The 13,160-nt window shown below is 38.7% G+C and overlaps 2 protein-coding genes and 1 long non-coding RNA gene across 3 annotated transcripts; all 3 read left to right on the plus strand.

Annotated features, from left to right (window-relative positions):
• Positions 1-232: 232 nt before the first annotated feature.
• LOC103518553 lies at positions 233-8,820 on the plus strand (the record flags this gene model as incomplete). Its single annotated transcript, XM_026830319.1, has 10 exons — positions 233-491; positions 875-921; positions 1,574-1,832; positions 2,216-2,515; positions 3,846-4,195; positions 4,731-4,866; positions 5,265-5,396; positions 5,999-6,192; positions 7,537-7,603; positions 8,499-8,820. Coding segments are annotated over 10 exons (1,986 nt in total), but the record flags the coding sequence as incomplete, so codon positions are not given.
• A 296-nt stretch (positions 8,821-9,116) lies between these two features.
• Positions 9,117-9,989, plus strand: LOC113471284. Its single transcript, XR_003394046.1, has 2 exons — positions 9,117-9,568; positions 9,742-9,989. It is a non-coding gene; the product is annotated as an uncharacterized LOC113471284 (long non-coding RNA).
• A 1,574-nt stretch (positions 9,990-11,563) lies between these two features.
• On the plus strand, positions 11,564-12,555 carry LOC103518554. The gene is made up of 2 exons (XM_008483631.2): positions 11,564-11,845; positions 12,308-12,555. The coding sequence occupies exons 1-2, from the start codon at positions 11,719-11,721 to the stop codon at positions 12,538-12,540; spliced, it is 360 nt and encodes a 119-aa protein (XP_008481853.1). The 5' UTR covers positions 11,564-11,718; the 3' UTR covers positions 12,541-12,555.
• The last annotated feature ends 605 nt before the right edge of the window (positions 12,556-13,160 follow it).

The following is a 13,160-nucleotide window of genomic DNA, read 5'->3' on the forward strand; positions in this document are numbered from 1 at the left end:
GCACGGGTTTTGGAGGCAGCAAGCCTCTTTCAACCCAAATTTTGAAGTATCTTCTTAACCAAATTATTTAGGTCTCTTCTTACTCAAAGAATTGAAGTCTCTTTTCACCCAAATTATTTAGGTCTCTTCTTACCCAAATTATGTATGTATGTCTCTCCTTACCCAAATGATTGAAGTCTCTTCTCACCTACATTATTTAGGTCTCTTCTTACCCTAATCATTTCACCCCCAGGTCCCCATCATCAAGTTCATGTCCTACCTCACCTCTCACATGTACCTGATGTTCCTCCTGATGTTGGTGGGCATTACCCCCATCTATCCCGTGGTGCGTCCCAACCTGGTACCCTATTGGTACGAATGGACACTCTTGGTGTGGCTGTCGGGGTTGCTTCTATTTGAATTGACCAACCCGAGTGACAAATCCGGACTCGGATGGGTTAAACTGGCCGTGTTGCTGTTCGGTATATTCGGCGTGGCGCTGCATTTGTTAGGTAAGTGATGGGTTAATGGTCATGGACTCATAGTCTGAAGTGAGATTTGTAGTAAAAATGGTATATTGGTTTGGGTAAGTATTTGATTGCGAGGAGTTGACACAACATATAGTTCTTTGGAGACAAGCAGTCTGGTCTGCACGGGATTCACATATCCTTCATACCTACGCCATCTAGGCCATTCAAAATCAGATAGACTCCGAAACTGATTTCCTAATGGTGATATCATTTGAGAAAGGTATCTTTAAAGACAGGGGACGTACCAAATCTATCAGTATTCCACCTGATATTTACAATGTACAGGCTAGAAAACTAGGTGAACTCCTTAATTGCCGGAATGGACAATGTTATCTCACCCACTACCACATTCCCTATTGTTCCAGGTTTAAGTGGTCTCATTGACAAGTCCAACTGGGGGATATGGGTTTGGGTAAATATTTGACTGCGAGGAGTTGACACAACATATAGTTCTTTGGAGACAAGCAGTCTGGTCTGCACGGAATTCACATATCCCTCATACCTACGCCATTTAGGTCATTCAAAATCAGATAGATTCCGAAACTGATTTCCTAATGGTGATATCATTTGAGGAAGGTATCTTTAAAGACAAGGGACGTACCAAATCTATCAGTATTCCACCTGATATTTACAATGTACAGGCTAGAAATCTAGTTGAACTCCTTTTGCCGGAATGGACAATGTTATCTCACCCACTACCACATTCCCTATTGTTCCAGGTTTAAGTGGTCTCATTGACAAGTCCAACTGGGGGGGATGAAACATTATAGGTATTGAACCTGCGTTCTCCCGGTAAACGGGAGACCAGTAAAACACGCTCTTCTACTTACCAAGAGAGCACGGGTTTTGGAGGCAGCAAGCCTCTTTCAACCCAAATAGGATGAAACATTATAGGTATTGAACCTGCGTTCTCCCGGTGAACGGGAGACCAGTAAAACACGCTCTTCTACTTACCAAGAGAGCACGGGTTTTGGAGGAAGCAAGCCTCTTTCAACCCAAATTTTGAAGTATCTTCTTAACCAAATTATTTAGGTCTCTTCTTACCCTAATCATTTCACCCCCAGGTCCCTATCATCAAGTTCATGTCCTACCTCACCTCTCACATGTACCTGATGTTCCTCCTGATGCTGGTGGGCATTACCCCCATCTATCCCGTGGTGCGTCCCAACCTGGTACCCTATTGGTACGAATGGACACTCCTGGTGTGGCTGTCGGGGTTGCTTCTATTTGAATTGACCAACCCGAGTGACAAATCCGGACTCGGATGGGTTAAACTGGCCGTGTTGCTGTTCGGTATATTCGGCGTGGCGCTGCATTTGTTAGGTAAGTGATGGGTTAATGGTCATGGACTCATAGTCTGAAGTGAGATTTGTAGTAAAAATGGGATATGGGTTTGGGTAAATATTTGACTGCGAGGAGTTGACACAACATATAGTTCTTTGGAGACAAGCAGTCTGGTCTGCACGGGATTCACATATCCCTCATACTTACGCCATCTAGGCTATTCAAAATCAGATAGATTCCGAAACTGATTTCCTAATGGTGATATCATTTGAGGAAGCTATCTTTAAAGACAGGGGACGTACCAAATCTATCAGTATTCCACCTGATATTTACAATGTATAAGCTAGAAATCTAGTTGAACTCCTTAATTGCCGGAATGGACAATGTCATCTCACCCACTACCACATTCCCTATTGTTCCAGGTTTAAGTGGTCTCATTGACAAGTCCAACTGGGGCACCCTCATGTATCTTCGCAATCAAATGTTCGCCATTTCTTTCCTGCTAGCCTGTGTTCAAATCCTGGATTTTTTATCCTTTCACCATTTGTTCGGCCCGTGGGCCATCATCATTGGTGATCTCATGAAAGATCTGGCCAGGTTTTTGGCCGTGTTGGGTATCTTTGTGTTTGGCTTTTCCATGCACATCGTGGCCCTCAACCAGCCGTTCAAACAAGACTGGTACCCGGAGAAAAATTACGGTGATCCGGAGCTTTTTTCAGAAGGTAAGGAACTCGCCATTCCCTCAGGTATTAACAGTATTGTAGTAAGATATCCCCACACTCACATTCTAAATGACCCTTTCTTTTCCACTTTCTATTTTATGTTAAATGTTCAAGCGCTGGACTTGACGAAAGGGACGAATAAGTTTTTGTTTTAGACAAAATAGGAAAAGAACTATTTTGTGTCAAACATCTTGAGTCCATTTTGTGGTATACTCCAACTGTGTACGTACTTTAATCCCTAATGAACCATTTTATTTGTTGTGTACTTAACCTGTTTTCTATGTGGGTACAACCACCCTTCCTTCACTATTTACAGTCACTCTGACGCCTGGGAAAGCATTTGAATTGTTGTTTTTTTCCATCTTTGGTCAAACGCGCTACGAAAGTCTTGCCGCTACGTTCGTCTTTGACGAGCACTACAGGGATGTGCGCAAAGCTCTCCAGCCCGTGTGGACCCTAATCCTGTTTAAAGTTATCTTTGGGGTTTACATTATCGTGTCCAACATCGTTCTGGTTAACTTGCTCATTGCTATGATGACAGATACGTATCAGAGGATCCAGGTAAAGGTCTAGCGCATCCCCCCTCTGGTCTAGCAGGAGTAGAATCACTTAGACTCACCGAGATATAAGTGTGAAGAGCCATGTTGTAACACACTCGGTGTCCCTGAACAACGTAGAGCACCTTGGTTTTATTATTTTCCTCCAGAGATGAGTTTTGTGAAATATGAAAGGACACTCATTCCATGATAGTTGAGAAATTGGCAACATTCTTGATCTTATTGGAAATTTGAGCATGCTGTACATGTAAAATATTTGATTACAATATTTCTAGTCCTTTTCTTGGTCATGAAGTCATGGCAGTACGAGTATTATTATTTTATTTTTGCCAAGGAAGTGACTACCAACTTGACAACCACCACAACACCAGCACCTATATTTGAACCTGGCCAACCAGAGTGGACAGAGAAGATGTTTATTTTAACTAATCATACTAAAACTGTTTCTTCACAAAACTCTGGTCATGGTGGACGTAATAAAACCAACTTAACACATATCTTTTCCACAATTGCTTTTAAATATTTCAATTTCACCTTCTTAATGTTTAACCAGGCTCTTTTATGCCTATGTGATTTTCTCATACAGCTTGTTTTGTCTCTTCAAGATGGGAGGATGCCTTTCAGGTTTCAGGTCATTTTATTTTAATTAATCATACTAAAACTGTTTCTTCACAAAACTCTGGTCATGGTGGACGTAATAAAACCAACTTAACACATATTACATGGATGTATCCTAGCTTGCTTCTATTTTAACACCCCTCGTTGCTTTCCAGTCACCATGATGCCGTGGAAGGCTTTCGAATTACTCTTTTTTGCTATCTTTGGTCAAACCGACACCGCCTCTCTCCAAGTCCACAAAATCAAACCAGAACAGATCCGATGTCCAGTGATTCCTACTGTTCCCTTGCTGTCAACGACAGCGGTAGCTCCACTTGGTTCCGCCAAGGAAGTGACTACCAACATGACAACCACCACAACACCAGCACCTATATTTGAACCTGGCCAACCAGAGTGGACAGAGAAGATGTTTGTGGTTGCGTTTGGTATCTATCAGATAGTGGCGGTAATTGTTTTGATTAACCTCCTCATTGCTATGATGAGTGACACCTACCAGAGGATCCAGGTTTGTATCTCTCCGCTGACACACAAATGTTTATTCATTCGGCTTACCAGCATTTCACTAACACTTGTTGAATACTCGGCTATTACTCTGATAATGTACGGATAGTTGAATTTCCATTCCGTAAAAATAACAGAAAATTAAACTTGAAATTTGGAGGTTACTGATTCTAAACCTTCTCAAAAGAGGTTTGAAATGTTTGAATAGGAATCCCTCATTATAAGAGGGAGGAATATTTAGTATTTTTTTAAACTTGACAAAAAATTTTAACCTGAAAATAATTACAGGTAATTTTTTCAATTTGAATATTGGTAAATAAGTTCTTGGATCAATGGCTCACAAGAATCTTGTCCTTTCCAGGCTCAATCCGATATCGAGTGGAAATACGGACTTGCCAAATTAATTGAAGTTCTTGGATCAATGGCTCACAAGAATCTTGTCCTTTCCAGGCTCAATCCGATATCGAGTGGAAATACGGACTTGCCAAATTAATTTAAGTTCTTGGATCAATGGCTTACAAGAACCTTGTCCTTTCCAGGCTCAATCCGATATCGAGTGGAAATACGGACTTGCCAAATTAATTAGAAACATGCACCGCACCACTACCACACCTTCGCCACTGAATTTGGTTACCTCGTGGCTCATGTACCTGATACAACTGTGTCGCCAGAAGAGTAAGCTTACCTTTATTAGACAGATTTTGTACTGATCAAAAACTATAATGCTTAAGGTGTGTCCAAACATAGTCGATCGATGAGGTGAATCTATGTTGCAGGCAGTGTGAACGGTTCAGTCGACATCGATCGACGGTCGTTCGACTATGTGTATACACACCTTTATATTCAATTTACGGTCTACTCATGATAGAAGCATAAAATGGGAATATCCTTGAAAATTTCAAAAGTTCTCTGATGAAGGTTTCAAATCAAGTCATCCAGAAAATAGTCTTTAAGATATACCTACACACTTTTTTTAGGATAAATTCCTTTAGAAAACTGTGTTTGTCGTTTGATGTTTTAGGTGGACTTTACAGATACTAACGAATTTATCGTTGTGACTTTTCGTTTTCCAGTGAACCAATCAAACAAGCGGCCCAGTTTGGTAAGACTGATGGGACTCCAGTCCAAATCCCGCTCAAGCGCACGGACGAAAATGGGTGCCAAGTGGTTGTCGAAAGTCAAGAAAGGACAAGTTGCTCCCAAAGGTAATATGATTGAGGCCGGGACCAAAAGCTTTGCTTTGGTTCAAGTTTAACTAGTTGATTCAGCCATATCATTGGTTAATTTTAAACTTTTTACTTAATCACACTGTTTAATCCAATAGTTAACCTTAAACCAACCAACTCGCTTTGTGATCCTTGTCATTAGATATTAAAATATTAGATCATTTAGATTTTAGATCCTCGGCATCGGAAGATAAGAAAAACAAAAGAGCGAGAGTAAATAAGACATCTCCACTACTTGTGTTTTGCACATTGCATACACAATTAGTTACACGGCACTCATACAAATTGCTGCATTTTAACTTTTTGAACACTCCGATCACGACCCCTTTGCCCCAGTTTGGAATACCTATAGCGAAAATATTGTACAATAAAGGAATTTCTCATTTGTTTTTTAAGCTCCACTTAAGGGTATTTAGGAGTTCTGAGGGGCGTTTTTTCTGAGGTTCAAAGAAGTCATTAAATTTAATAATTAGCCTTAAGAGTGAGGGGTAACCCCTAGAGCCCTAGACGACGCGGCCGCGACCACCGGAGGTGTTCTCTACCACCTAACCCTTATATCCTAATCCTCCTATGTGTTACAGAGTCTGTCACGTTAAGCGTGATGCATCTAAGTCCCCTAGGATCTCAACTAAGCTTCACTAATGCTGCCACTCGGATAGAGAACATAGCTGATTGGGAAGCCATAGCCAAACGCTACAGAGCGCTCATGGGAGAACTAGAGGAACATCATAGGGACAATGGTACGGATGACAGTACGAGCATAGCGACCAGTAGCGTGAGACTCTTTTATGCCTATGTGATTTTCTCATACAGCTTGTTTTGTCTCTTCAAGATGGGAGGATGCCTTTCGGGTTTCAGGTCGGCATTGCAAAGTGGCATTATCTCAGCAAGGGCGGATTCCCTTATGTACAGCAAAATCTTTTGTGTTATTTGTCCTTTAACCTTGAATTCCAGTTCTTACTACATACATCATTTCACTATGAGTAGGCACTTTCAACAGACTTTGAGGTAATATCAGGCATACTAAAAGCCATACCTACATGAACGTCAAGAGTTCGAGTTTCAGGTCGGCATTGCAAAGTGGCATTATCTCAGCAAGGGCGGATTCCCTTATGTACAGCAGAATCTTTTGTGTTGTGTTATTTGTCCTTTAACCTTGAATTCCAGTTCTTACTACATACATTATTTCACTATGAGTAGGCACTTTCAACAGACTTTGAGGATTTCAGGTCGGCATTGCAAAGTGGCATTATCTCAGCAAGGGCGGATTCCCTTATGTACAGCAGAATCTTTTGTGTTTGTGTTATTTGTCCTTTAACCTTGAATTCCAGTTCTTACTACATACATTATTTCACTATGAGTAGGCACTTTCAACAGACTTTGAGGTAATATCAGGCATACTAAAAGCCATACCTACATGAACGTCAAGAGTTCGAGGAAAGGAAAAGATGCTTCTTTTTCTTTCTGGAAAAAGAAGTGTTCCAATCTTTTGAGTGTTCCTGATTTTATAGTTCTTTAAAATTTCAGAATGATTATAAACTTTTTATTGAAAAGAATTAAACTTATGCATGATCTGCGAGTTGCTCGTTTCTCACTGATATGTGTATTATGCATGTTTTCTTGAATTATTTTTTACAACGTTACTGAAATGTATAATTTTAAAAAAGAAGTGTTCCAATCTTTTGAGTGTTCCTGATTTTATAGTTCTTTAAAATTTCAGGATGATCATAAACTTTTTATTGAAAAGAATTAAACTTATGCATGTTCTGCGAGTTGCTCGTTTCTCACTGATATGTGTATTATGCATGTTTTCTTGAATTATTTTTTACAACGTTACTGAAATGTATAATTTTAAACGCATTTATCTTTTTTCCTTCCGATCTTGTGTTGTCTTTTTTACAATTTTTTGGGTGGTGAAAATAAACTTCAATTTAACGTCTGTCCAAAATCATTTTACCATCAAGTTTACATATTATTCAAATGCTTTCTCAGGTATGTACATATTTTTTTCAAATAAAATGACACCTAAAAATGTTCTTGGACGACTAAAAATACCCAGGAACTTTCCAGGGCCATGTTAAAGTAGTTGTTATGTTCTAGCGATCTGAATTCTCATTAGATTTTTCTATCCGTCCCTTTTGTATCCCGCCCCTGGCTGTCGAAGAAAGGACAAGTTGCTCCCAAAGGTAATATGATTGAGGCCGGGACCAAAAGCTTTGCTTTGGTTCAAGTTTAACTAGTTGATTCAGCCATATCATTGGTTAATTTTAAACTTTTTACTTAATCACACTGTTTAGTCCAATAGTTAACCTTAAACCAACCGACTCGCTTTGTGATCCTTGTCATTAGATTTTAAAATATTAGATCATTTAGATTTTAGATCCTCGGCATCGGAAGATAAAAACAAAAGAGCGAGAGTAAATAAGACATCTCCACTACTTGTGTTTTGCACATTGCATACACAATTAGTTACACGGCACTCATACAAATGATTGAGGCCGGGACCAAAAGCTTTGCTTTGGTTCAAGTTTAACTAGTTGATTCAGCCATATCATTGGTTATTACTTAATCACACTATTTAATCCAATAGTTAACCTTAAACCAACCAACTCGCTTTGTGATCCTTGTCATTAGATTTTAAAATATTAGATCATTTAGACTTTAGATCCTCGGCATCGGAAGATAAGAAAAACAAAAGAGCGAGAGTAAATAAGACATCTCCACTACTTGTGTTTTGCACATTGCATACACAATTAGTTACACGGCACTCATACAAATTGCTGCATTTTAACTTTTTGAACACTCCGATCACGACCCCTTTGCCCCAGTTTAGAATACCTATGTACCTATAGCGAAAATATTGTACAATAAAGGAATTTCTCCATTGTTTTTTAAGCTCCACTTAAGGGTATTTAGGAGCTCTGAGAGGCGTTTTTTCTGAGGTTTAAAGAAGTCATTGAATTTAATAATTAGCCTTATGAGTGAGAGGAAACCCCTAGAGCCCTAAAGGACGCGGCCGCGACCACCGGAGGCGTTCTCTACCACCTAACCCTTATATCCCAATCCCCCTATGTGTTACAGAGTCTGTCACGTTAAGCGTGATGCATCTAAGTCCCCTAGGATCTCAACTAAGCTTCACTAATGCTGCCACTCGGATAGAGAACATAGCTGATTGGGAAGCCATAGCCAAACGCTACAGAGCGCTCATGGGAGAACTAGAGGAACATCATAGGGACAATGGTACGGATGATAGTACGAGCATAGCGACCAGTAGCGTCATTGTGACCAAGTCTAATAACTATAGTAATAATATTGGAGCGTAGGATATGGGACGTTAGGAAACAAAATGAGTTGGGGATAACGTTTGAAATACCTTACAAAATAAATAATCTACAAAGACAGCGACGTTGCATAACAGTAGCGTCATTGTGACCAAGTCGAATAACTATAGTAATAATATTGGAGCGTAGGAGATGGGACGTTAGGAAACAAAATGAGTTGGGGATAACGTTTGAAATACCTTACAAAAAAATCTGGTGTGGACATCACACGACTTTCCTTATCCTATTGAATGATGCTTATTTTTATGTTCTATTGTAACTTTTACAATATCACGTTGCATATGGTTAAGTCGGCCACTCACTATCAGGTAGACCTGACAGGTGCACCTGATCAGGTACGCCTGTCAGGTCTACCTGAAACCCGATGAGCACACACAATATCCGGTAGACCAGATAGGTACACCTGATCAGTTACGCCTGTCAGATTCTCTACCACTTAACCCTTATATCCGAATTCCCCGATGTAATATTGAAATTTATTACATCTGTCAGATCTACGTGATACCTGATGAACACACACACTATCAGACAGACCTGTCGTCAGGTCTACCTGATAGTGGCTGGCCTTAGATCACACGATAAGCTGAGGATAACGGCTGAAATACCTTACAAAATTAATAATCATGAGCGCGTGGTTGGTATCCGGATGAATAGTTTTCTTTCGGAATTTCCCCCTCTTCTGAAGCTCATTTATCTTTTACCATGATAGCGCCAGTACTACACCATAGGAAATCCATGATGTTCCGTTTCCGAAAGAAAAATACCTCATCTGAGCAATCTCGTGCTGTTGGCTTTTCGCGACTGCGTTAGGTTAATGTGAGGAGGCAGGTAACTTGGCGCCAAATGGAGGGTAAAACTGAATCTCCGATTCTGCCTTACGAAATTTAAGTCGGTATCAATACCCACTTGTGTTTGTAAATTTTATGTAATTTAGATTTTTGGCTCTCATTTTATAGTTTTGAAAATTGCTAAGTCTTCCCGAGGTTAATGTGAGGAGGCAGGTAACTTGTCGCCAAAGGGAGGGTAAAACTGAATCTCCGATTCTGCCTTACGAAATTTAAGTCGATATCAATACCCACTTTTGTTTGTAAATTTTATGTAATTTAGATTTTTGGCTCTCATTTTATAGTTTTGAAAATTGCTAAGTCTTCCCGTAAGTTTTATCAACTAGCGGCTTACTTTCCAAGGGGGTCGATCTGTAGCAACTTAGGTGAAGTGGTTTTTTAGGGAGATACTCGTATATAACCTAGTTGTCAATTGTATTGACAGCACAATTTACAATTACTAATTTGTTGTATAATCTACTATTAAATATGTTGTATAAAATACTATTTTATCGTGTACATTATGTATACTGTACGCTAGAACGGTGGTTTTTTAGGGACATACTCGTATATAACCTAGTTGTCAATTGTATTGACAGCACAATTTACTATTACTAATTTGTTGTATAATCTACTATTAAATATGTTGTATAAAATACTATTTTATCGTGTACATTATGTATACTGTACGCTAGAACTTTGTATTTATGACGAAATAAAGGTGTTATTTTTATGTACGAGATAATCAGATCTTTGCTTTTTTTTATATCCTTTTAGGCGATTTAACCATGGGTTAAAACATGTCGTTCGCGCCGGTCCTCGAGTTATATTTTATCGATGATGTTGAGGGATCTTAGGTAGGACATGAGAGAATCGACACGTTTGTCATCAGATAGGGAGGGAGGGAGGGTTAGGGAGTAAGGAACGTATTGCTTTTTTTAATCATACCAGATTCAATTTCTTTTCTCAGAAGATCAAATGTCGAAAAACCTCGAAACTCTGTTTCGTGTATATATATCTCACTTTTTTTAGAGGTTTGATAGAGGGAACTGTAACTGCTAAGGTCTTATGGGGAGTAAGGAACGTATTGCTTTTTTTTTTAATCATACCAGATTCAATTTCTTTTCTCAGAAGATCAAATGCCGAAAAACCTCGAAACTCTGTTTCGTGTATATATATCTCACTTTTTTTAGAGGTTTGATAGAGGGAACTGTAACTGCTAAGGTCTCATCGTCTCCAAAGCGAAGAAGGAAGACAAGATAGTAGAAAGCCAGCCGTTCCGAGAACGAACTTAAAAGGTTAGAATAAAATCCGCCCCAGGAGGGAATCAAACCCACGACTTGGCGCTTACAAGGCAGACGCGCTACCTTCCAAGCTAACCAGGCTGGCTTGACAGGATTCAAACCACTAGCTTTTCCAACTCCCTCAATTCTGGCCAGAATTTCACCAATTTTCCGGTCATCACTACTCAGAAGTTTCATTTCGAAATTGTTTCCCTATTTTCAATGGCACTGTGATATTTTTCAACAAGAAAATATTGCGAGTTTTCAATTCTTATTTTGTTTTATCCCTTTCAAATATCGATTGGACATGATGCGATCGACGGTATTTGCTGTCTGTTCCATTTTATTGGTTTTAATCCAACAGAATTCTCTCCACGCATTGGAAATTGTTACCAGTCTTTTCCAACTCCCTCAATTCTGGCCAGAATTTCACCAATTTTCCGGTCATCACTACTCAGAAGTTTCATTTCGAAATTATTTCCCTATTTTCAATGGCACTGTGATATTTTTCAACGAGAAAATATTGCGAGTTTTCACTTCTTATTTTGTTTTATCCCTTTCAAATATCGACTGGACACGATGCGATCGACGGTATTTGGTGTCTGTTCCATTTTATTGGTTTTAATCCAACAGAATTCTCTCCACGCATTGGAAATTGTTACCAGTGATAATGATACGAATGGGATATTCAATTCTGGCCAGAATTTCACCAATTTTCCGGTCATCACTACTCAGAAGTTTCATTTCGAAATTGTTTCCCTATTTTCAATGGCACTGTGATATTTTTCAACAAGAAAATATTGCGAGTTTTCAATTCTTATTTTGTTTTATCCCTTTCAAATATCGATTGGACATGATGCGATCGACGGTATTTGCTGTCTGTTCCATTTTATTGGTTTTAATCCAACAGAATTCTCTCCACGCATTGGAAATTGTTACCAGTGATAATGATACGAATGGGATAGGAAAAGAGAAGAAAGGTAAGTTACGTTAGGCAAAGTGATAAAAAAATCCAAATCACAAAGCTATGGATATGATAGATAAAGAAGGATGAAACAAATAATGAAAATGGGTATTTGGGGGGAAAGCTAAAGAAAGGAAAGTAGCCTATTCCACGAAACGAAAGGCTTCTCACTCAAAATATTGACAACAGTTCGACTGACCTCAGGCTTTCTAAATCAAACAAAATGAAAAACTGTTTTAAAAGCAAATAAAGTAAGTTTCTTCTATCATAAGAAGGATTTTTTTACATACCTAAGTATTTACAAATAAATGGGAAACCGCACAAAGATGGTCTTACGAGTAAGGTAGAAACACATTATCACGTAGTATCACGCCCCTTCAGTTTATGTAACGTGATAGTAGTGTGGTTTCTACCTTTATTCGTAAACACATATTTGGTAACCCGATCGCCACTTCAGAATTACCAACTTCATTTTCAGATCCAAATCCATCTCCTGAATCACCACAGAACAGTTCAGAAAATGCCGCCGCTACTTTGGACAAATGGGCCAATGTGGAGCCCATTGATACACCAGCCCTGAGCTTCAAAACCAACTTGATAGAGCCTTTCAGCCCACTGGCTAACCTCATGTTTGAACCCATGTTTCATTTCAAGCGGATTTTCAATACAAACAGAAATGTGGGTGATATGGAAAACAATGGCCCGAGGTAATTTTATTAGAAATGATATCAAAATGGGGGGGGGAAAGTTGGAATATTCCGTGAGGTTCACCTATACTAAGGGAAATCACAATAAAACAAAGTTGATTTACATCAAGGATGTCTCCATGTCTCCTACTTGCTGTGGAATTTGAACAAGATTTCTAAGGCGAAGTGAGTAAACATCTAATAAAAATAACTAATAAACTACACATAACTTGAGTTGTCTTTGCAACATTATTTTTACTAGACAAAATTTATTTTTGAATATTTATTTCAACTTCATAGAACTTATCTCAATTTTATTGAGAGGACATTAAAACTAATAAAATTCACAAGAGAAGGAAAATAAATTCAAATCGTCGTCTGTCCAAAACACAATTTCTTGCATGTCCGAAAGTTTTTGATTTTGCATCATACTTTGCAACATTATTTTTACTAAACAAAATGTATTTTTGAATATTTAATTCAACTTCATAGAACTTATCTCAATTTTATTGAGAGGACATTAAAACTAATAAATTTCACAAGAGAAGGAAAATAAATTCAAATCGTCGTCTGTCCAAAACACAATTTCTTGCATGTCCGAAAGTTTTTGATTTTGCATCATATTATCAGCATGACATTAGGTTC

This window comes from Diaphorina citri, unplaced genomic scaffold (assembly GCF_000475195.1).
Source record: "Diaphorina citri unplaced genomic scaffold, Diaci psyllid genome assembly version 1.1 scaffold2245, whole genome shotgun sequence".
Taxonomy (NCBI): domain Eukaryota; kingdom Metazoa; phylum Arthropoda; class Insecta; order Hemiptera; family Psyllidae; genus Diaphorina; species Diaphorina citri.